Below are 21,822 nucleotides of genomic sequence, written 5' to 3'. Positions count from 1 at the left end.
CAAAAAGAGCTGTGCTCAAAATGGTTGGGTTTAAATCTCGGTTTGGTCTGTGCAAGATTTTTTTCTTTTGCCCAATAAAGTAGTTTTCTGAAGGGACTTACCTATTTTCGCACATTAGATGAACGGATAAGAATCACACTATGTTGGCTTTATTACATTATTGCATAATTGTGGGGTTTGAGTGAGTTACCATCAGTGTGTGATTATACGTTAACACCTCAGCGTGTCAATCGGTGAGCAGAAAAGATATTTTAGTTACTAGATAAATATTGTCGCTGTCGTCGCTGTCCGGAACATCTTTTGCTGGCGAGGATAGGGGAGCTAAATGTCAAAGAAGGAAAATCCATACGATTTGACAGGTATGTATCACACATGTTTCGGACAGCAGAACAAAGGGAACCGAAGCGACAATCTTTATCTAGTAACTAAAATATCTTTTGTGAGCAGCAAGCCATGACTCGGCCTCTTCTCGTAAGATCTCTGGAATTCACTGACTTAGTAGTCATAGCGGAATTACTCGTTGGATCAGATATCCGAAATTCACAAAGTTAAAAAATGTTGCCAGCATTCACAAAGCTATTAGTTTGGACTTATTGGCTAATAGTACTAGGTAACATAAGTCTGAAATTTAAGTGTGATATATCCGAGAAATTCTAGATAAATATCATTTTCTAGGCGATTGTTCGGAAGTTGGTTGGTGTTACTATACACGAGGCTGATAGTTGGAATAAATGGACGAATATTAATATTATTACTTGGAATTAATCGGTTTCTCGAATGCAACATGTTCAATGTTAATTTTCGTCTCACGCAAAAAACTTAGGTTAGATGTCCGTAGCCGTAGTCCGTTCTCGAATCTCTTAAGATAGATCTGGGGCCTGTGTGTGTGTGTTTACAATCTAACTCCCACTGTCTGGCAGTGGCATTATGGATAGAATATTCGTGCAACCATTTTATTTATATAATTGCAAGAATCTTAGATCCGGGAGCTAGAAGGTGCTAGCTCTATAGCAACTCCTATAGCCCATTTCAAGAGCGCATGCATTCCGAAGCTATATTCGTGTACAATAAGCCCCGCATGATTACACCCACATATCATAATGATATCTGAAGTGTATTCACACTTCCTGAATCAAAATTTAATCTATTTGATTCTGGCGTGTATTTAGTGATAGAAAGCATTATTTTTGATTCACAGTTTTACAATAAAGCTTACCATATTTTCCCAACCAACCTTAAGCTCATCTGCACTGGTGGTTTCACTTTTTTTTTTAATTTATTCGCCCGCACAACAGAATATGATGTTTCGATAATCGCGCGAACGTTCTACATCCAACAACGTTTTTATTTCAACCACACAAACTATCCCGCGCGAACTATCTGTTCGTGTAACACGACAACACGACTGATTGGTTTCCGCACAGCACAACAAAATCGGTCCGCGCGAACTCCACTTGAAATCTAGCGATTTTATGCGTAAAAAAATCACTTTAGCCGAATCACTGTTGGAACGTAAAACACTAAAAAAACTATCACTTTCCTGATACCTTAAACTAAACTTTGTTACAAAAACTTTCTTCAAGCCATTTTCCATCCGAATTGAAAAAAAATATCAACAAAAAATTAGACAGCTAAAAATGAAAAACACATCCACGCGCGTTCGATGCTTGCTGCGATCTCCATCTTAAGATAGATCTTGGGCCTGTAGCATAATCGAAATTTTACTAATAATATTAGTAGAGTAGCTTGTAACTTGTATTTTTCCGTTGCATAAAGAATCTATAGGAAATTCGATGTCGTAAGATTTATATACCTTGATGCAAACGTCGAAAGCTTTCTGTAGGTTTGGTAGCTTGTATGAAACTACGTTGTTCCAAACCGAGAACCCTTCGGGACGTTTCGGGTCGCTTCCATGAACTACGATGAATGGTGTTGTTTCTAATTCCTTTTCACGACATGAGTTGAAGTATTTAGCCAAGGTCGTCTGAAGGTCAGTTAAGCTTTTAATCACAACGATCACGCTGTCTCGCGACTCCACGATTGATGGCTTCCAGCGTCACTTTTGGGATGTTGTCAGCACAGGACATGGTAACATGTGGGCTAGCAGCATAACTGTTATGAGACCTCGGCCATCTAGAGAAGGGAATATTTGATTATGTTCCAAATTGTGTTATTGAATGATTATATTATACCATTTATTATTTCTTGATCTCTCAGTAGATTAAGCAAAGTCTTGCCTTCAGCATCAGTTATTTCAACCTCCAAAATAGGAAAAACGCCCGACAGGAATTTGTCCCAACGATCGTAATGTAATTTCTCTTTCTCTGGATATCGTTGCTGGAAGTCGATTTGGACAAGTTGGTATGCTTTGTGGTTACGCAGAACTGGATAATCCGATATGACCGAGGCGGTGCTTTTGTGGCTGTTCAATGATAGTTCGTAGATTCTTAATTTTGAAGTTTGTTTCCACTTAGCCTTGAGCTCTTCCCACTCATCTTGATTGTGAATAATCCACTTTTTGGCCAGCTGGTACTCCGCAACTAAAACGTAAGATAAAAAACTGTAAAACAGGTTACTTTTAAACAATATATAATTAAATACTTTGTTCGTCACTTATCCCAGCTGCCGAATGGGATGCTCCGGATTCAGACGCGGTCGGTAGGTGTGATTCATCTGTGGAGGTCAGCTTGTAATTGATGTTGCGGTCGTACAGTTTTCCTTTTGCTTATTTCCTTAGCTTGATCTTACGGCCTGTGCTGTCAGTTCCCCATGGTGATTGATACCAAATATCCTGTTGAGTTGCAAAGTTGTTTCAACCAGAGCTGTAAATATTCGAATATTTTTTGTGAAGCCCATCGGCCTTCCTTGTCACTTTACTTCTAAACATATTCATATTCGGCTTTGCACCGTCAATTTTCGGAATGAATATGGGTCAGTGAGTATTTACACACAAAAAACAAAAATTGTTTTACAGAAAATTTCATACTTTCCACCTAAAAAGTACTTGATTTCCTTAAAAATGAAAATGAAATTCGTTTTAGTCAAAGTTATTTTTTTTATTTGAAAGTGCGTTTCTCATTTTCTCAATGTGAAATTAAAAGTTCTTGCATTCAGCCTAAAAATTGTGAAACTGTCAAATTAATCAACGGTAAACCTTTGTGCGAATCCGGCAAAACAGTGAAACGCAATAAAAAATAATCTTTCACTCAGATCTGGGGCACTGCGTAACATGCTGTTATGTTTTCCGGCTAAACAAATCCACTTTCATATAACGCTGAAGTGAGCTTCCAAAGCGCTGTTCTTGCGGTATCGACAGGTAAGTCATTTTTATTTATCTACATAGAACCCAAAAATGTCAGTGGCAAGTGTGAAATAAGCAAAACTGCGCTTTAATTTGGTGCTCCAATTTCGTAAGCGCTGCTGTTCTAGTTTTTGTTGCGGCTAATCATAGTATGAGTTTATCGAGGTATACTTATGTGAATTTTTCGGTTTCTTTTCCTATAGGTAAATTGCGAGTCTCGGCATCTATGACGAACGAGAAATCAGTAGCGTAATGCTTACGGACCCTTATGATGCGCAGCACGACAAGTGGCTCTTTTGTGGCCATCTTCACCGTAGCTCTCAGTGGTTCTATGCAAATCATCACTGAACATGAAGAAATAAAAAGCATGAATAAATAAACAAAAACGAATAAATTTAATTTGTAAAGAAAAGATTTTTTATTGAGAATAATACGCTTTCTTTTTTCACAGTGTACCCATTTTGGTTTGACATTTCTACAATTTGTTTTGAATGTTTGAACTTTTAATTTCAGGGTGGTATGCGGCTTTCAAAAATGTGGTTATTTTAAAAGTTGGCGTACTTTTAATTTGAACATTCGCAACTCTCTACGAAAAAGAACCAATGCAACTTTTTATTTTTATTTTTTATTTTTAAGAACCAATGCAACTTTTTTACCAATGTTTTTCTTAATTTTAATAATGATTTTTCTTTCTGTGTACTTGAATTTTACAAATTATTAAATGATCGTAAAGCGTGATTGTGTTCACATGTTTAATGATTTAAACAAATAAACGCATAGATCTAATCCCGACGTTCAATTGAAGGGCATTTTCAGCAGCAAATGTCAGTATTCCCGAATAAAAAATACAGTAGAATAACAGTACGATTTATTGTAACACTACTATTAATAACATTGAATTGGCGATAGATTATATTGTAAATGGAACCATAGAAATACATTTGAATGCATTGTTATGAACCATTTATTCAAATGTAAATGAAGTTTTCGCAATAGAATGTACGGGTTGTTAAGTATCGTAACTATACAAAATTTGAGTTTTTTCCACACATTTTTTTCGTCACACAATAGAGTGTATGGTTAATATATTGTTGAAATATCCGAACAAATCTGTTCAAAATACAATGGATTGTATTGTATTTGTATAGTAAAACAATACGATTTTTGATTTCTCAGTTGTGACAGCTTTACTGTTCAACAATGCAATTTAAAGGGAAAAAAATGCATATTTGGCGCTATGAGGCAAATATTGTTAAATAGTTTATATGCAATGTAATGAAATATTTCAAAAGTTATCAATGTATGAATCTTATGTACGAAAACGTTTCAAAAACAATTGCAAGTATTGTTACATTAGAGAAATATGTTGATGTATTGTATCCTCAGTGTTGATACAATCTGTGCAACCATCAAGAAACAATGTATCCTATTGTATACCGTACATGGTATGGTAATTCAATTGTTTACACTATTGAACCAATAGTACATTTTTATCCGGGTTATCATGGCTAATTATGTTTTTTCGCGCGCAGTTACCATACTAAGTGATAATCAATTGAATGAATCCATGAAGAAGTAAACTGAGAGTTAGTCATTCTATGTTTTGAATAATCAAAACACAATTGTCAAAACTCGGAGCGAATGTGCTTAATGAAAGTGAATATTTCATGCTCTGGTTTCAACCCCCTTTCAAAGCAAATATCAACATTATTCTTACCTTTGGCTCACTGGGAAATAGTTTTGTCAACTCTGCGGCCCTTTGCTCCAATTCAAATGAGGACAACTTTGAGAAGCGATCCTTAAACTCGTCCACTACGATCTGTGTGATGGCTTTCTTGTCGATTCTAGATAGAAACGGATTCACAGCATACTTTCCGAGAATCACCCGACCTTTTGCTGAAGACGTAATCAAATACGTGGCAGTACACTTCTCCCGCGTTATATCTTTTCGGGTTCAGGAATCTTTTCTGCTTCGGTACTGACTCCTGATAACAGTGAGAGATTCTGCAAAAACATAAAATTAGAAAAATAATTTGCTGTACTTTAACATTTGCATACGATAATTAAATAACAAATAACAAATTTAATATATGTACCTGCTGCTTTCGCCACCCGTTAAGAGCGTGAATAAACTTGGTCCTCTCGGCTAAGAAAGGTCCTCCACTTCTTTCCGCTCGACGATCTTAAGCGTCTCGGCTGTGTATCGATTTGCTGAGAAAAAAAAATCGTCGAAGTGAAATTTTCAAACTTTCATGTTCTGTTCAACTTACCCAAAATTACGTTAATAGTATCAACTGATAAACCAAAATTCTCGAGCAGCTCGACGAATTTTACGGTTTCTTCGTCGATGCTTACAATTTCCAGCTCCAATTTTGCTTCCGCAGACATTGTTTGAAAAACTTAAAATGGCGACTGTTGAAACTATACACACCGAAACAAAAACTCAATTATTTTTTAGTTAAACATATTTTTTTGTTGTTTCTACAAGTTGAATCAATGCATGTAGAAAATTGAAATATTATCGATACAGCAAAATCGTTTTCAACTGGAATTTTTTTGTTTAAAAAATACGGATTTATAGAAATAACAAAATAATGTTGTTTAATTTAAAAAATACGATGATTATAGATTCTACTACATGATATTTTCAATTCAATTATGTCATATTTTTCTGCGTGTACAAGTATCAATTCACAAGTCTAATATTACAAGTAAAGCGCACTAATAATATTAGCAGAATTTACAAGTAGATGTTGCATAGAGAAAATACAAGTACAAATTATTAGCGCTGGATTGTATTTTCTTTTACAAGTATGAATGGTGCTGTAATTTAATTTACAAGTAGCTTTTATTTTATTCTTTCAGGTATGCAGCACTTAGTAGTGTATTTATCTTGGTCTAGATGGTCTACTGAAATTGGAGAATGAAACACCACAACGATATATTTAAAATAGATGGATAAGTTAATTCTGATGAAATTTCGAGTGAAATTTGCTTTGTCAAAGTTGCTCGAATTTCTAATAAAACATAAGGCCGATACAAATATTAAAAAACATTTTTTGGTCAAAAAAAATATTTTGAGGGGGCAACAAAATAAAATTCACATCCGAAGAGTTTTGCCTTTCTCGTATATTTTTTTTTTTTTTCATTTTATTTTTTTTTTAATATCCCCCTCTCCATTTACCTTTCGGAGACCAGTAGGACATACCAAAGAAACCAATAAGTACTATCCAAATCGGCCATATAGTGCCACTTTAGTGCTTGTAAGTTTTTAAATAGCCATATAGTGGGCCTATATGACGGTTTGGCGTAATATAGTGCTGATAGTTACTTGGGAACCGTTAATTAAATATTTGTAACGGCTTAAGTTTCTCAAAAGAATCTTTTATACCTAGGCAAATTTCAATTTTTCTTAAAAAACAGAAATGCAGTGGACTTGCGAAGCTTGGAAAGAAGCACACTCTTATAACGACAGTGTCTTGGTAATAAACCGAACGGTCTTTAATGTTGAAAATTTAAACAATTTCCGCACGTATACGTATAAAGAGTCTTTCCCGATTCAAAGTTTCCCGGGATTTACGAATTTTCGAGATTTTTCAAATCTCGTGAAATATGTATTGCAATCCCGGAAATGAGTTTGCATTTCCTTTGAGGCAATATAACTCACGAACCAATGGGCCAATTTGCAAGATTTTTTTAATAATCGTTTTGCAAACATTTTAGGAATCTGAAACATTTGAATAACGTCGAGGGTTTCGAAAAGAGGGATTTGTATGATCTACGGAATCATACGGCCATGACAATGATCTGCATCCAACCCCCCCACAACTTAACATTTGGCCACAGACAAACAGACATAACACATTGGACATTCACTCATCAAATTTATCGTCATTCAAACACTAACGACATCTGTTGATTTATGTTAGTTGGGCATATCACTAACCAGATGGCGGTGGTGAGCAAACGTCCAACTCGAGCAAATTTGATGCGCGCGCCACGAGTGATCAATTGGCCAACTAATGATTATTTGAATCGACCAGTAAATCAGTGAACAATGGGAATTTGACGAGTGTTATGTCTGTTTGTCTGTGATTTGGCCTTAGTTTCGCATACCCACTTGCAAATCGCAGATGGCGCTTCGAAACATAAACAATGGGTCATCCTACACCGCCGCCACACTTTTTCTCCGTAGAAACATGTATTTTGTTTCGTCATTTGTTGTCACCAAACAACGGACAGGAGCGTCATATGGATAGGGTGAATTGGTAATTGCAATTAATGAAAAGATTCTGAATAAAACTTCCAATGCTAAAAAAGGTTCAAATTTATCGCTTGGGAAGACGAAATTTGTTTTATGTATCGCCCATTCAATGAAAATTTTAGACAACGGGTTCCCACTGAACTCTGCAGTTTCTGAACCCCAACTAGTTTTCGAGAAATGAAGATTTTGATATTCGTGGACGAAAATTGGGGTGACGGTGATTTATGGATCTCTTACCCTATCCTTTTTTTCGGATTCTGGAGCTGTCAAGTTGCTCACGGGTTGTCTGCATCGGATGGGTCTGAGTCAGCTCCAGAATCCGAAAAAAAAAGGATAGGGTAAGAGATCCATAAATCACCGTCACCCCAATTTTCGTCCACGAATATCAAAATCTTCATTTCTCGAAAACTAGTTGGTCGGGGTTCAGCCAAACCGCACCAAGCGGTTTTTTGACTGACTCGGGATATTTTGTTCGCAAAAAGAAAACGGAAAGAATTTTTTGTCAATTCATGCGTACATTTGCTGTAGGATATCATCAGTTAAGGCGTTGAACGATGTCCGATGCAATTTGTGATTAATTGAATTTGTTACCCAAAAACTTTGGCAAAAAAATGAAAAATTTTCATTGGCGCTTGGTGTGATTTGGCAGAACCCCGACCAGTTGTTGGAAACAGTTAAAGTTCAAGTTTTAAATGAATATTTTTAAATTGATGGGCAAAAACTGGGGTGAGGGCGATTTCTGGATGTCTTACCCTATCAGAAAATCTCGCGCATAGGATCGTAGTGGCGTAGCTGTATTGATCGATTTCTCTTCATCGATTTTTTCTTTCGTTAATAACTTAATTTATTTAAAAGTTACATATAACCATTTTTGTTGCTTGTGGTGCAAACTGTAACTATCTTTTATCTCCCTAAACCATAAAATCAAAGGTACCGTAATCCGGGGGGAACATTGATCACCGGGGTAACATTGATCAGTTTCACCATTTTCAAGAAATTTGCTACTGAATGATATAATCATAAAATCTTTGGATGAATTTGCATTTATTTTTCAATGGTATGGAGTTTGGCAGAAGGAAGGTCGTGCGATATGTGCCGTCACAAATATTGCCCCTCTGCTCGCTTTCAAATCGACTTCTATAAAAACATTCTTCATGCCTGCCGTATCCTGACGGAACTATCAATTCTATACTTTCGCCTCTAATTCTATCATGAACATGTACGTCTAAGTTTGGAAGATGATATTAGCATTTCCATATAATTCTAAAATCACAGTTCAAGCGTTAACTCGTTCAGAATGGTATGGATCCTGCCGTCAATATCCGTCTTCCTTTTCTTCCTACCTGTCGTCTTCGGAGAATCGTCCAAAACTGTCTCGTCAAATACAACTTCCTCAAGCATCACGTCTGGATAAGGTGGTCCAGTATCGTTTTCGGCATACTCATTCATATATTGTTCCGGATGTGTATTTGAAGAGCTTTGCTCAGAAAAGCCATAATTACCGGTAGTCCTGGGAAACATTTGTTTAATGATTGGCCATTTCAAAGGATTAAACATTTACAGAATGTACTTACGGTCGGCGCTTGCAATGATTTGCGAGGAAAAGTAGTTCGCTATATAGTGGCCAATTTGAATCATACACATCGTCCTGTCCAGCACCAGAATTGGACGTGCAGGTGACTTCCCGATGCTCTTTTACAAATCTATCGCGTAGATTCTTCCATTTATTTTTCACCATTTTCTCTGGGAGTTAAAATTGATTCATTAGGGACAAAAAAGATACAAAGACATTTGCATTTCCTCAGCAACTTTTCGCCATGCCGCATCTTTTTTAACCTTCCGGGACTCGCTTCATCCTAGACCGCTCACGCAGTCCCGCCTGTGTTGTGAATGAGAAGCGTGCTTTTTTCGAACCTGTTGTACTTTTTACAACGGCGCGAGTCCCCGAAGGTTAATATTGTTTCGAAACTGTTTTGTTCCGATTTCGCAAAAATAACAGGAAACATTTTGATACAGTTTATCAATTTGTCATTGAAATTCTGCAAAATTAAAATCTGTTCATCGTCTGATAGCTCCATTTTCACAACTTCAAAAGTTTTCCGCTACCGCTATTTTTGATATTTTTGAAAACCAAACGCGGTTTAGTACTTTTAGTACTAAACCGCTTTTCCCGTTCCGTCATCATTGCGAGCTACCCGATTGATTTGAATGCAGCCAAAATTTCATTTGACGAACCGCTTTCCGTTGCCGTTCCGTTTCCGTTGTCATTGCGCTCAACGTTGGACAATGTTATGATGTGGTAAAAACTGTAGAGTATGTACAATTTAAATTTTTCGAGTCGCTTTTTACACTTATCCCCTTTTTCTACTTCCTTCAGTGTACCTTATGTTCATTAAATTATCATCTGAAACTCAATTCGTATCAAATTCACGTGTTTGCTTATTTGTTTTCTGCAACATTTTTTTGCTATTGAATTGAAATTTTGTTCACGTGATCACGTGATTTCACGGATCAAGCGGCATTTTTAATGCCGAATCCCGGGACAAGAAAAAGTGTCGGGAAATGGACTCTATGATTCAAAAGTGTCAACAAAAGTTAAGTTGATTTATCAGACTCTGGATAACGCAAAAAATTAAGGAATCTGACAAATTTGAATAACCTCGAGGGTTTAGAAAAAGAAGGAATAGGATTTGTATTATCTACGGAATCATACGGACATGAAGATTGAATAAGACATTAACATTCTTTATCTTTTCTGCTTTCATTTGCATGCTGCCATTGTTCAACGCAAGTAAAATTTCGTGTGATCCAAACAGCTACCCATCTTTATTTTTCGTATGTTCGAAATCAACTATCACTTCTCCCAGATGGGCTGAAAAAGCATCCACTTAACGACAAGTTTGGAAAAAATTGGCCAATTTTTTTATCCATTTTATTGAGACTTCTAAAAACGGTAACAAATGTTTTTCTCCAGCTAGTCAAATCTCTGGTACCCTCGAGTGGTTTGGGACGCTCATCTTTTGTGGACAATCCATTATTGTCTAGATTATCACCTTCGCTCTGCCAAAATTTGTGCACATACACATATACGCACACACATGCAGCAGCTGCGGGCAGCAGGGATCATGTCCAAGGGCTTGACGACCCCTCCCCAGCCGTCTGTGAGTCAGGGGGTTCTGCCTAGGAGGTGGTGGGGTTAACAGGGGGCGCTGTTAATTCCCTCCCAAAAACCACATATCCGCAAGCAAACCTTATCAAGCGACCGTGTGCCGCTCAAAGCATACAAGCCCCTAACCCCGAATCCCAAGGTGTCAGGCGACCCGTGCCGAAGGGATGAATGGCCTGGGGGGTGAAACAATTAGCCAGGTCGTTAACGGAGCCTGTGGAGGTTCCACAGAGTGAGGGCTGCTTCGGCGGCAAGCGGGTGGCAGTGGGTGATACCCACACACCCCCAAGTGGTGCGCATGTGGTGCAAGCGAATGGGAGTTGGGGGTATTACTCGTAATACCCCCACAGAATGAGGGACCGAGTGTATGAGTGAGCACACAAGTAAGTCTCGCATGGTACGCATGGTCGGTAGTGTTAGAATGACTGAAGTCTGGTGAGGCCTGGCAGGAGTGTCGGGGGGCAGATACCTCTGCGGCACCTCAGAAGTAGGGGACACGAAAGTCTCGCTGCGTCTGGCAGGAGTGTCGGGGGGTTGATGCTTCTGCGGCACCTCAGAAATCGGAGACATGTAAGGTAGTGGTGCGACCCCGTTCCAGGATGGGGAGACCACCACATTGGCTGAGGACTACCTGGGCTTCGAAATGTCAGTGGGTGGGTGCTACCGGCAAAGTACCTAATGGAGACCTATTGGCAGTATCAAAGCCTGGGTAGGTGAGTGTTAGGCACGTCTGACGTGCCGGGTGTTCCACGCCCAAACGATGCACAGGAGGTGCACAGAGTGGATAAAAATGGGAGATGGGGGTATTACAACCCCCACTGAGTGAGTGACTGAATGTCAAAGAGAGTGGTGCACAAGTGGAGCTAGCGATCGGGACTGAATGTAAGAGCGGGCACACAAGTCAGACTCGCATGGTACGTATGGTCAGTGTGGCTGCTTAGGCAGTAGTGTGATCCGGCTGTCAGGGACGGAATGAGTGAAGTCTCGCTAGGCCTGGCAGGAGTGTCGGGGGGCAGATACCTCTGCGGCACCTCAGAAGTAGGGGACACGAAGGTCTCGCTATGACTGGCAGGAGTGTCGGGGGGTTGATGCCTCTGCGGCACCTCAGAAATAGGAGACATGAAAGGGTCTGCCTCGTAGCTGAGGTAGGAGCGGCATAGGAGCCACCAACCTAGGGTCGCCTCCGGCTTGGTAGACAAGTGGTGCCACCCTGTTGCAGGATGGGGTGAACACCACACTGAGTGAGGACTGCCTATGTTGTGAGATGGCGGCATGGGGTACCCCCTGCAGGGTACCTGTTTGTCTCTTGCAGTCATTCAAGCGGCATAGGCAGGTGAGTGTTGGGGCACATGTGGTGCCAGTGTGTCTTGTGCAAATGTGTTGCATGGGGAGTGTCGAAGAGCTGAGGCGCATACGTGCACTTGTGTACGTCATGGAGGGGGCGCAATGCCCAATAGTCATCCCCCGAAGTATTGCTTAATTGCGGGCCGGGGGAATGACTGGAGGGAAAGGAGTTGGTTTTGGGTGGTCGGGAGTGGGAATCCCATCCCCACACTACCTGGGTTCGCCTCCCCAGGTGTCTGTTTGCAGATTTCCATTACCCTCGTTAAAAAAAAAAAAAAAAAAAAAAAACATGCAGCAGCTGCTATGCGCCTCCTCGATGATCGATCGAGCAGTTCGGTCGAATGCTAAATTGTTTGACGGCTAACTTGATGGGGCGTAGGCCGGTGGTGATAGCGTGGGACTTCCGTGATGAAAACGGGGAAAGCCGATCCACGAATCAACGGGGGCAGATCCTGCTAGCACAGTCTGTGCTGCTAGAATCACTGGCCATGTTGGATGTGGACTTGGCTAATGTCGGTACCAAAAGTACCTACAGCTGGAACGGGGCCGAGTCGATTATCGACGATACGTTCTGGAGCCCTGGCCAAACGAGTAGTTCGAACTGGAGGGTAGATGATGGCTACACTCACAGCGACCACCTGGCGGTTCGCTACAGTATCGACTATACGACCAGCATTCAGCGGAAGGAAAAAGGGGCGAGGCCCAGCCCTCGTATGTGGAAGACATCGTACTTCGACGACGAGGTGTTTAAGCGAGCACAATACTCTCGGTCTGAGCGGCGAACAGCTGGTAACAGTACTCTCACGTGCATGCGATACCACCATGCCTAGGAAAGTCCACCCTAGGAATGGAAGGCCACCGGCTTACTGGTGGACTCAAGCAATTGCGAACCTGCGCCGCGCCTGCCTACGGACAAGGAGGCGGATGCAGCGAGCACGCACAGAATAGGAGCGTGTTGAACGACGGGTGGCGTTCGTGGCTGCTAGAGCGGATCTGAAGACTGAGATTAGATCAAGCAAAATAGCCTGCTTCGAGGGCCTGTGTCAAAGTGCCAACGGGAATGAGGCGATGGCCCCTACAGAGCGGTCTCCAGATATGCTGGAGAGGATCATCGCGGGGTTCTTCCCACGTCACGACCCAAGTCCCTGGTCTCCCTTTGTGGAGCTGCCAGGGGCCAGGGTGGCCGACGAGGGAAGAGTAACTGTGGCGGAACTTGCGGGGATTGCACAGTCCCTTAGTGTAGGTAAGGCGCCAGGACCGAATGGTATTCCGAACCTGGCCATCAAAGCGGCCATTGCTGAGGCTCCTGAGATGTTCAGATCTGTCATGCAGAGATGTCTGGACGAGGGAATCTTCCGTGAAGCATGGAAAAGGCAGAGCTTGGTCCTATTGCCAAAGGCGGGAAAACCGCCTAGACCAATATGCCTGCTTGATACGGCGGGGAAGGTGCTCGAGAAGATCATCCTCAACAGGTTGTTGATACGCACGGAGGGTGCGGATGGTCTATCGAGTAACCAGTTTGGCTTCCGAAAGGGTAAGTCGACCGTAGACGCTATCTTGTCGGTTACCAAATCCACGGAGATAGCTATCCAGCGTAAGAGGAGGGGAGTTCGCTATTGTGCAGTAGTGACTCTCGACGTGAGGAATGCATTCAATAGTGCCAGTTGGGCAGCTATTGCAGATGCGCTCCTGCGTCTTGGAATTCCCGAGTACCTGTACAAGATTTTTGGAAGCTACTTCCAGAATCGAGTACTGGTATACGACACGGAGGCGGGGCGGAAGTGCGTTGACATAACCTCAGGGGTTCCACAAGTTTCCATACTGGGTCCGGTGTTATGGAACCTCATGTACGATGGTGTCTTGTGGTTGAAGTTCCCGGTGAGCGTGGTAATCGTCGGCTTCGCTGACGATATTACGCTGGAGGTCTACGGCGAATCGATGCAGCCCACTCGATCGCAATTGTGGAGGAGTGGATGAGTTCCAGGAAGTTAGAATTGGCTCACCACAAGACTGAGGTGGTTGTTGTTAACAACCGAAAGTCGGAGCAACAAGCGGTGATAAGGGCAGGCAACTGCACGATCACCTCTGAGCGCTCCATCAAACTCTTGGGGGTAATGATCGATGAGCTTATCACCTTTGGTAGCCACGTCAATTACGCCTGCAAGCGTGCCTCCACAGCTATAGTGGCATTGTCCCGGATGATGTCCAATAACTCTGCGGTTTATGCCAGCAAGCGCAAGCTTCTGTCTAGCGTCGCTCTGTCCATACTGAGGTATGGGGGGCCAGCTTGGGGCACGGCCCTGCGTATTAACTGCTACAGAACGAAGTTAGAAAGTACGTATAGGCTCATGTGCCTAAGAGTTGCGAGCGCGTACCGTACCGTGTCGCACGATGCACTTTGCGTCATCACCGTTATGATGCCTATTGACATCGTTATCGGTGAAGACATAGAGTGCTTCGAAATGCGCGGCACGAGAGGCATCCGTAGGACTGTCAGGTTGGCCTCAATGGTCAAATGGCAGCGTGCGTGGGACAGTTCCACTAAGGGTAGATGGACACATAGGTTGATACCGGAGATAGGTACGTGGGTCAAGAGGCGCCATGGGGAAATTACTTTCCACCTGACCCAGGTCCTTACAGGCCATGGTTGCTTCAGACAGTACCTACACCGGTTCGGACACTCGGCCTCGCCCGGTGTCCGGTGTGCGCAGGTTTCGTGTGCCCGCGTTTTCGCACAATGCGTGACCACATGCTTGCCACATGTGGTCTGGACACTACCCCGGGCAACCTAGTCCGGAGGATGTGTAAAGATGAAGTTGGCTGGAACGCCGTTTTATCGGCTATCGTCCAAATCGTCTCGGAGGTACACAGAAGGTGGCACGTGGACTCGAGGAATGGCTAGTTCAGGCGCAAATAAGAGGTGGTCCAAGGGTTCGGAGTCGGCTTCATGGATCATACCGGTGCCCTGTGGTCGAACTCGATCCTTTTATCGAACAAGTGGCCGCGCGAAGAACAACATGGTATCGTCGCTTTCGTGTTTCCTGCCCCCCTCGTTTGCTGTTGGAGGTGGCCCCTAACCCCGCACTTCCTGGACAACCCAGGATGTCTGTTGAGCAGATTCCCCCTCCATTGCTTAGGAAGAAATAAAAACACACATACAGACATCACCTCAGTTGTTTTCTCATTGTTCTCAGACTATACTCGGGCTAAAAAGGTGTCAAAACTACTATTGCCTGTTATTATTGTGAGAACTAATTTAAGGAAAAAAAAGGTCCAAAATCCTGGGCAGCACTTATTTAAGCAAAAATAACATTCCTCATAATCAAATAATTATTTCCCACAATTCTAGGAAAGCCGATATTGCTCTCATCGGCCTGGCCGTGATGGGTCAGAATTTGATCCTGAACATGGACTCCAAGGGCTTCGTCGTCTGCGCATACAACAGAACCGTCGATAAGGTAGGTTAGTCATCGCAGACATTCACCAGTGATAATCTAGTAAACGTGACAACACATTAACGCCATAAACGCTGCTCGCTTATTGAGAGCTAGTTATGTACCGTTGTAAAAATGCTTACACTTTTCCGTCGATAGGTCAAACAATTCCTCGATAATGAAGCTAAGGGTACCAAAATAATCGGAGCTACTTCCCTGCAAGATATGGTGAACAAATTGAAGAAACCGCGAAAGATCATGATGCTGGTTAAAGGTAAGTTGCATCTAAATTAACTCAGACCTAACGCGAGTCGATTGTACCGCTCCTAATGTCATTTAGAGGTTAAATACAATGTGATCTCTGCAATCTCTGTGCATGTCAGAGTGCAATGAGTGTAAATATATAAAAAGCTACAAGGACAAGATAACCAAAGACAAGACATGGACGAAGCGTAAAACGGAACAAGTAACTAGTGACGTCGTCTCTATCTTGAATCTTGGGTCTGATTTATATTCTTGGGTATATGCAAGGGGTTACCGCTGTTCGGACAAACCTCATAAATTTCAATCACACATAAAAGTTCGTGGGCTTTAACCTGTCGTTCGAAACTGACTGCTCTACACTGGTGCACGGGATCGCGGCACAAGGCAAAACTGGGGCAAGCGAAAGTCACATGCTGCGCGCGATCGACTATTTCATAACAGGTTCTATACCTTCGTGTGATGACCTTCATCCGTATACTGTTCGAAGCTTGTACCGTTGAATATGGCATGCTGAATGTTTGTTTTATTTTTTTCTAATTTAAAATCAATTCATTTAAGCCTAATACTAATAAATTAATTAATTAGTTATTCAAGTTTTGTCGGAACCATTTATGCATTTAGACCATTGAAATTCGTAGGTAAAACGGTCCAAAATATCTTCTCAAACTTAAAAATATTTAACATAGCTCAAATTATTGGAAAACGAAAAAAAAAAGTATTTGATTGTAAATCAACAATTACTTGATTGTTTTCAATAATTTAACTATTTTTATACAAAACTGGTTATATAAGAAGTTTAACCATAAATATGTGAAAATTATTTAAGGTCTTATATCAAGTTGAGTCAAGTAGATAGGTGAAAAATTTCATGGAGGATATTCAAACTTTGAGCATCATAGAATGTAGAGTAGGTAGTTCGATGACAAAGTTCACAAAATCAATTTTAATTAGGAATAATGTGCATCACGTTTCATATCAAGATAGGTAGACTTTATCAAGTAATAAAGAAGACTATTCAGACTATAAGGAAAACTAATAACACTGCACGGTCCGTACAACTCAAAATCGCACATTGCGATCATGAGATTTGGAGCACTTCGCTCAGTAGTTCGTCTCTAATGACCGCAAAGCACAATGTGAAGGTGCAGTAGAATCGACACCTCATGGAACTTCCACTACCTACTGCTTGAAAAAGCCATTCAATTCATTCGGTCGAGCCCACAACATCATAGACAATTACTTTCAATTTACCGACCTGCCGGTAACGAAGCATGGCTTGAAGGTTGTGCGTAGACCTCAGGGGGTAGACAATCACCACGTGAGCATAGGCTCGTGATTTTTTTACTGAAGTTGTCATACAGCACCTTGATAATTGATTGCTTCCTATTGCAGCCGGCAGCGCGGTCGATGATTTTATCAACCAGTTGCTTCCGTTCATCGAAAAGGGTGACGTCATCATCGATGGCGGCAACTCGGAGCATCAGGATTCGGCACGGCGGTACGAGGAACTCAAGGCCAAGGGTATTCTGTACGTCGGTTCCGGAGTCAGTGGCGGAGAGGAAGGTGCCCGCTACGGTCCCTCTCTGATGCCCGGTGGTCATCCGGACGCGTGGCCCCTGATCAAGAACATCTTTCAGGTGAGATAAAAGCAATTATGGTTGAATAATATCAACTAGGTACTATAATTAGGCAATTTAATATACTTATGCAGTTATTAAATCTAAAGCTCAAATCCACCAATGTCGTAACATTGCGTCAGAATTGAACAAATATAACAACATTTCAATTTATGGATTTTTGAACTTAATGTACTAACGTATAACTAAATGAAGTCGTCGTTTAACCAATACTAAATATTTAAATTCTGGTTTAGATAGGTTGTGGCTTGAGTAGACGTTTGACACCCAGAATAGTTCCTTATTATCATTTTCTTCTTGAATTTCCTAGTGATGAACTTAATGATTGTTAAAAAATCACTTTAAAAAAGACATTAAAAAATCTTAATATTCCACCTTGTTTCAGGCAATCTGTGCCAAATCGAACGGCGATCCATGCTGCGAGTGGGTTGGCGAAGGCGGAGCCGGTCACTTCGTCAAGATGGTACACAACGGTATCGAATATGGTGACATGCAGTTGATTTGCGAAGCCTACCATCTGATGCTGGCGCTCGGCATGACCCAGAAGGAAATGGCCCAGGAGTTCGACGAATGGAACAAGGGAGTGCTGGACTCGTTCCTGATTGAAATCACCCGGGATATTTTAAGCTACCAAGACAAGGATGGATATCTGCTGGAGCGAATCCGTGACACCGCCGGACAAAAGGGAACCGGAAAGTGGACAGCAATCGCCGCTCTGCATCATGGCGTTCCGGTGACCCTAATCGGCGAAGCGGTATTCTCCCGTTGCCTTTCCGCCCTGAAGGAGGAACGTACCAAGGCTAGCAAGCAGCTTTCCGGACCGAGCGTTAAACCCACCGTCGCCGATCGCAAGGCCTTCCTGACTCACATCCGCAATGCTCTGTATTGTGCCAAGATCGTTTCCTACGCCCAAGGATTTATGCTTCTCCGCGAGGCCGCCAACGAGTACAAATGGAATCTGAACTATGGCGGCATTGCTCTAATGTGGCGAGGAGGCTGTATCATCCGCAGTGTCTTCCTTGGAAACATCCGAGATGCTTTCGTACGTAACCCACAGCTTTCCAATCTACTGTTGAACGATTTCTTCAAGGATGCCATCGTATCGAACCAACAATCGTGGCGTGAGGTTGTAAGCCGTGCTGTGCTATGGGGAGTCCCAGTTCCTGCCATGTCGGCCGCTTTGGCCTTCTATGATGGATATCGTTCGGAACGTCTTCCAGCCAACCTACTGCAAGCGCAACGAGATTACTTCGGTGCCCATACCTATGAACTGCTGGGCAAGGAAGGCAAATTTGTGCACACCAACTGGACCGGAAAGGGAGGAAACGTCTCGGCTAGTACTTATTTGGCTTGAAAGCTGAACGATGCTGCTAGGAAGGCAATCAGTTCACCAGTGAATTGCATAACAACATTCCCACCCTGTTTAGATTTCATTGTGAAAAGTACACACATTATCATGGAAAAAAATATTTATTGTTGCTCATTCGATAAGATTTGCGAAAATTTTGTTTGTATAAAAGTGATTGTTTTGTATCAAAAACCAACTAATTATCTTTTTTGTTTGTTCTCGAATTATCACAATGTCATGAAATTCGAAACTTCATAAATCCAAGTGATCGACGAGTTCGTGTACTTAAGGACACTTTGTCCACTAATGATTTATTTATTTATTATCAGATTAAGGCCGGAGTGGCCTATGCAGTACATAAAAGTCTTCTCCATTTAGCTCGGTCCATGGCTGCACGTCGCCAACCACGCAGCCTGTGGAGAATCCGCATATAATCCTCCACTTGATCGATCCACCTTGTTTGCTGTGCAGTGTGCACCTCGCTTTGTTCACCCTTCTTGTTCCCGTCGGATCGTTGTCGAGAACCATTTTCACCAGATTACTGTCCGACATTCTGGCTACGGCCCACAGCAGTCTTCCGATTTTCGCGGTGCAACTCGTGGTTCATTCGCACTCTTCACGTACCGTCCGCCATCTGCACCCCACCATAGATGGTACGCTGCACTTTCCTTTCGAAAACTCTAAGTGCACGTTGGTCCTCCACGAACATCGTCCAGGTCTCGTGTCCGTAGAGGACTACCGGTCTAATAAGCGTTTTGTAGATAGTCAGTTTGGTACGGCGGCGAACTCTATTCGATCGAAGAGTTTTTCGGAGTCCAAAGTACGTACGATTTCCTGCCATTACGCGTTTCCGAATTTCTCTGCTGGTATCGTTATCGGAGGTCACAAGTGAGCCCAAGTACACGAATTCTTCAACCACCTCGATTTTGTTACCACCGGAACAAACTCACGGTTGATGGCTAACATTGTCCTCTCTTGAGCCTCTTCCTATCATGTACTTCGTCTTCGACGTGTTGATGACTAGTCCAATCCGTTTAGCTTCCCTTTTCAGTCTGCCATAATATTAATGTCATCGACGAAACCAAATAGCTGGACGGACTTCGTGAAAATCGTACCACTCGTGTCAATCCCTGCCCTTCGTATTACTCCCTCCAAAGCGATGTTGAATAGCAGACAATGTTGAATAGCAAGACCATCGCCTTGCCGTAACCCTCTGCGCGTTTCGAAGAGACTCGAGAATGCCCCTGAAACACAAACTACGCACATCACTCGATCCATCGTCGCTTTGATCAACCGTATCAGTTTATCCGGAAATCCGTTTTCGTGCATTAGCTGCCATAGCTGGTCCCGATCGATTGTATCATATGTGGCTTTGAAGTCGATAAATAGATGATGTGTTCTGCAATACCTGACGTACGGCGAACACCTGGTCTGTGGATGTGGTAGAGCGTTCACCCATAAATCCCGCCTGGTACTGCCCCACGAACTTTCTTGCAATTGGTGTTAGTCGGCGGCATAAAATTTGGGAGAGTACCTTGTAGGTGGCGTTCAGCAATGTGATTGCGCGGTAGTTACTACAATCCAACTTATCGCCCTTTTTGTAGATGGGACACACGACACCTTCCATCCACTCCTGCGGCAGAACCTCATCCTCCCAAACCTTGGTAATCGCTGGAATGGTTTACCGCCTTATTGGGCCTGCGCAAACCTCCTGTCTCTTCGGAGGGCCGTCGTGTCAGGGCTGTTTAGCGCCCCACCTAACACCAGGACTTGGGCTTGTGCGCTTTGAGCGGCACACGGTCGCTTTGGCGGAGCCTACTTGCGGATACATGCAGCTTTTTATAGAAGTTTAACATGGCCCACTGTCAAACCCCACCACATCCTAGGCAGGCACCATAACTCGCAGATAGCCTGGGGAGGGATCGTCAAGCCCTTGGGCATAGTCAATGCTGCTCTTTTGACTATAAAGTGTTCAATTATGACTTCAAAGTACGCTCTTTCGTGGGAGAATGGGACTCACTACACACAAAAAGGAATAAATATTATGCACAATTATGACTATCCTTTGACAAATGATTAATTTTTATGCATGAAAACAGGAAAAATGTGTAAAACTTATGCTTTCATTTCATTTATTTAGTTTACATCTAAACAGATAACACTGAATCAACAATTTGACGCCACAATACACGGTTCGAGGCCGCATCTCTCCATCCTCGGATACGCCCCACGCTCGCCAAGTCGTTTTGCACCTGGTCTGCCCATCTCGCTCGCTGCGCTCCACGCCGTCTCGTACCTGCCGGATCGGAAGCAAACACCATCTTTGCAGGGTTGCTGTCCGGCATTCTTGCAACATGTCGTGCCCATCGTACCCTTCCGGCTTTAGCTACCTTCTGGATACTGGGTTCGCCGTTGGGCGCAAGGTTCATTCTTCGCCGCCACATACCGTCTTCTTGCACACCGCCAAAGATGGCCCTAAGCACCCGTCTCTCGAATACTCCGAGTGCTTGCAAGTCCTTCTCGAGCATTGTCTATGTTTCATGTCCGTAGAGGTCAACCGGTCTTATAAGCGTCTTGTAGGGGCAGTAGGGGCAATATGAACATACGGGGCAATATGAGCCACCCTCATTTTGAGCTTATTGACAAGTTTTATCATGTAAAAGTTATATGATCTTTAAGAGGATGCTCCACGTATGCATCAACGTGAAAACCGCATTAAAATTCAATTCAAACATGAAAATACACTTGAAAATGCAAATTTTCGCTGCATAGGCAAAATTATTATAAGATTTCAAGTTTATAAATAAGGTTTTGACACAAAACTGGTAAAAATACAGGTCAAAAATACACCACAATCAAAAGATATATTAAAATTAAATATTGTGCACACGTGTTTATATTGATACAAATCTGAATTTATCATAAAACTTTTTTTTTCTCAAAACAAGTCTCTATGGGGCAATATGGGCATACCTGCATAGAACAAGATATCTGGCCTCAAAATGCGAACAAGTTCAAATTTCAGTAGTCAAATACAAGAATATTATCATATATGTAAGATTCA

The 21,822-nt window shown here is 42.4% G+C and overlaps 1 protein-coding gene and 1 pseudogene across 3 annotated transcripts in view; one reads left to right on the top strand and one right to left on the bottom strand.

Moving 5' to 3' along the window:
• Positions 1 to 18,954, top strand: part of LOC134224223 (6-phosphogluconate dehydrogenase, decarboxylating) — a 342,849-nt gene extending 323,895 nt beyond the window's left edge. For all 3 annotated transcript variants that reach the window (XM_062703533.1, XM_062703534.1, XM_062703531.1), the window contains 4 exons: positions 15,425 to 15,533; positions 15,669 to 15,783; positions 17,166 to 17,410; positions 17,796 to 18,954. In XM_062703533.1, the coding sequence (XP_062559517.1) occupies positions 15,425 to 15,533; positions 15,669 to 15,783; positions 17,166 to 17,410; positions 17,796 to 18,764 (1,438 nt within the window). In that variant the 3' untranslated portion in view covers positions 18,765 to 18,954. The remainder of the gene's footprint in view (positions 1 to 15,424; positions 15,534 to 15,668; positions 15,784 to 17,165; positions 17,411 to 17,795) is intronic.
• LOC134228104 (uncharacterized) lies at positions 1,788 to 5,689 on the bottom strand (annotated as a pseudogene).
• Positions 18,955 to 21,822: the final 2,868 nt, after the last annotated feature.

This window comes from Armigeres subalbatus, chromosome 3, assembly GCF_024139115.2.
Source record: "Armigeres subalbatus isolate Guangzhou_Male chromosome 3, GZ_Asu_2, whole genome shotgun sequence".
In the NCBI taxonomy this organism is placed as follows: domain Eukaryota; kingdom Metazoa; phylum Arthropoda; class Insecta; order Diptera; family Culicidae; genus Armigeres; species Armigeres subalbatus.
This window is presented reverse-complemented; position numbering and strand designations above follow the sequence as displayed.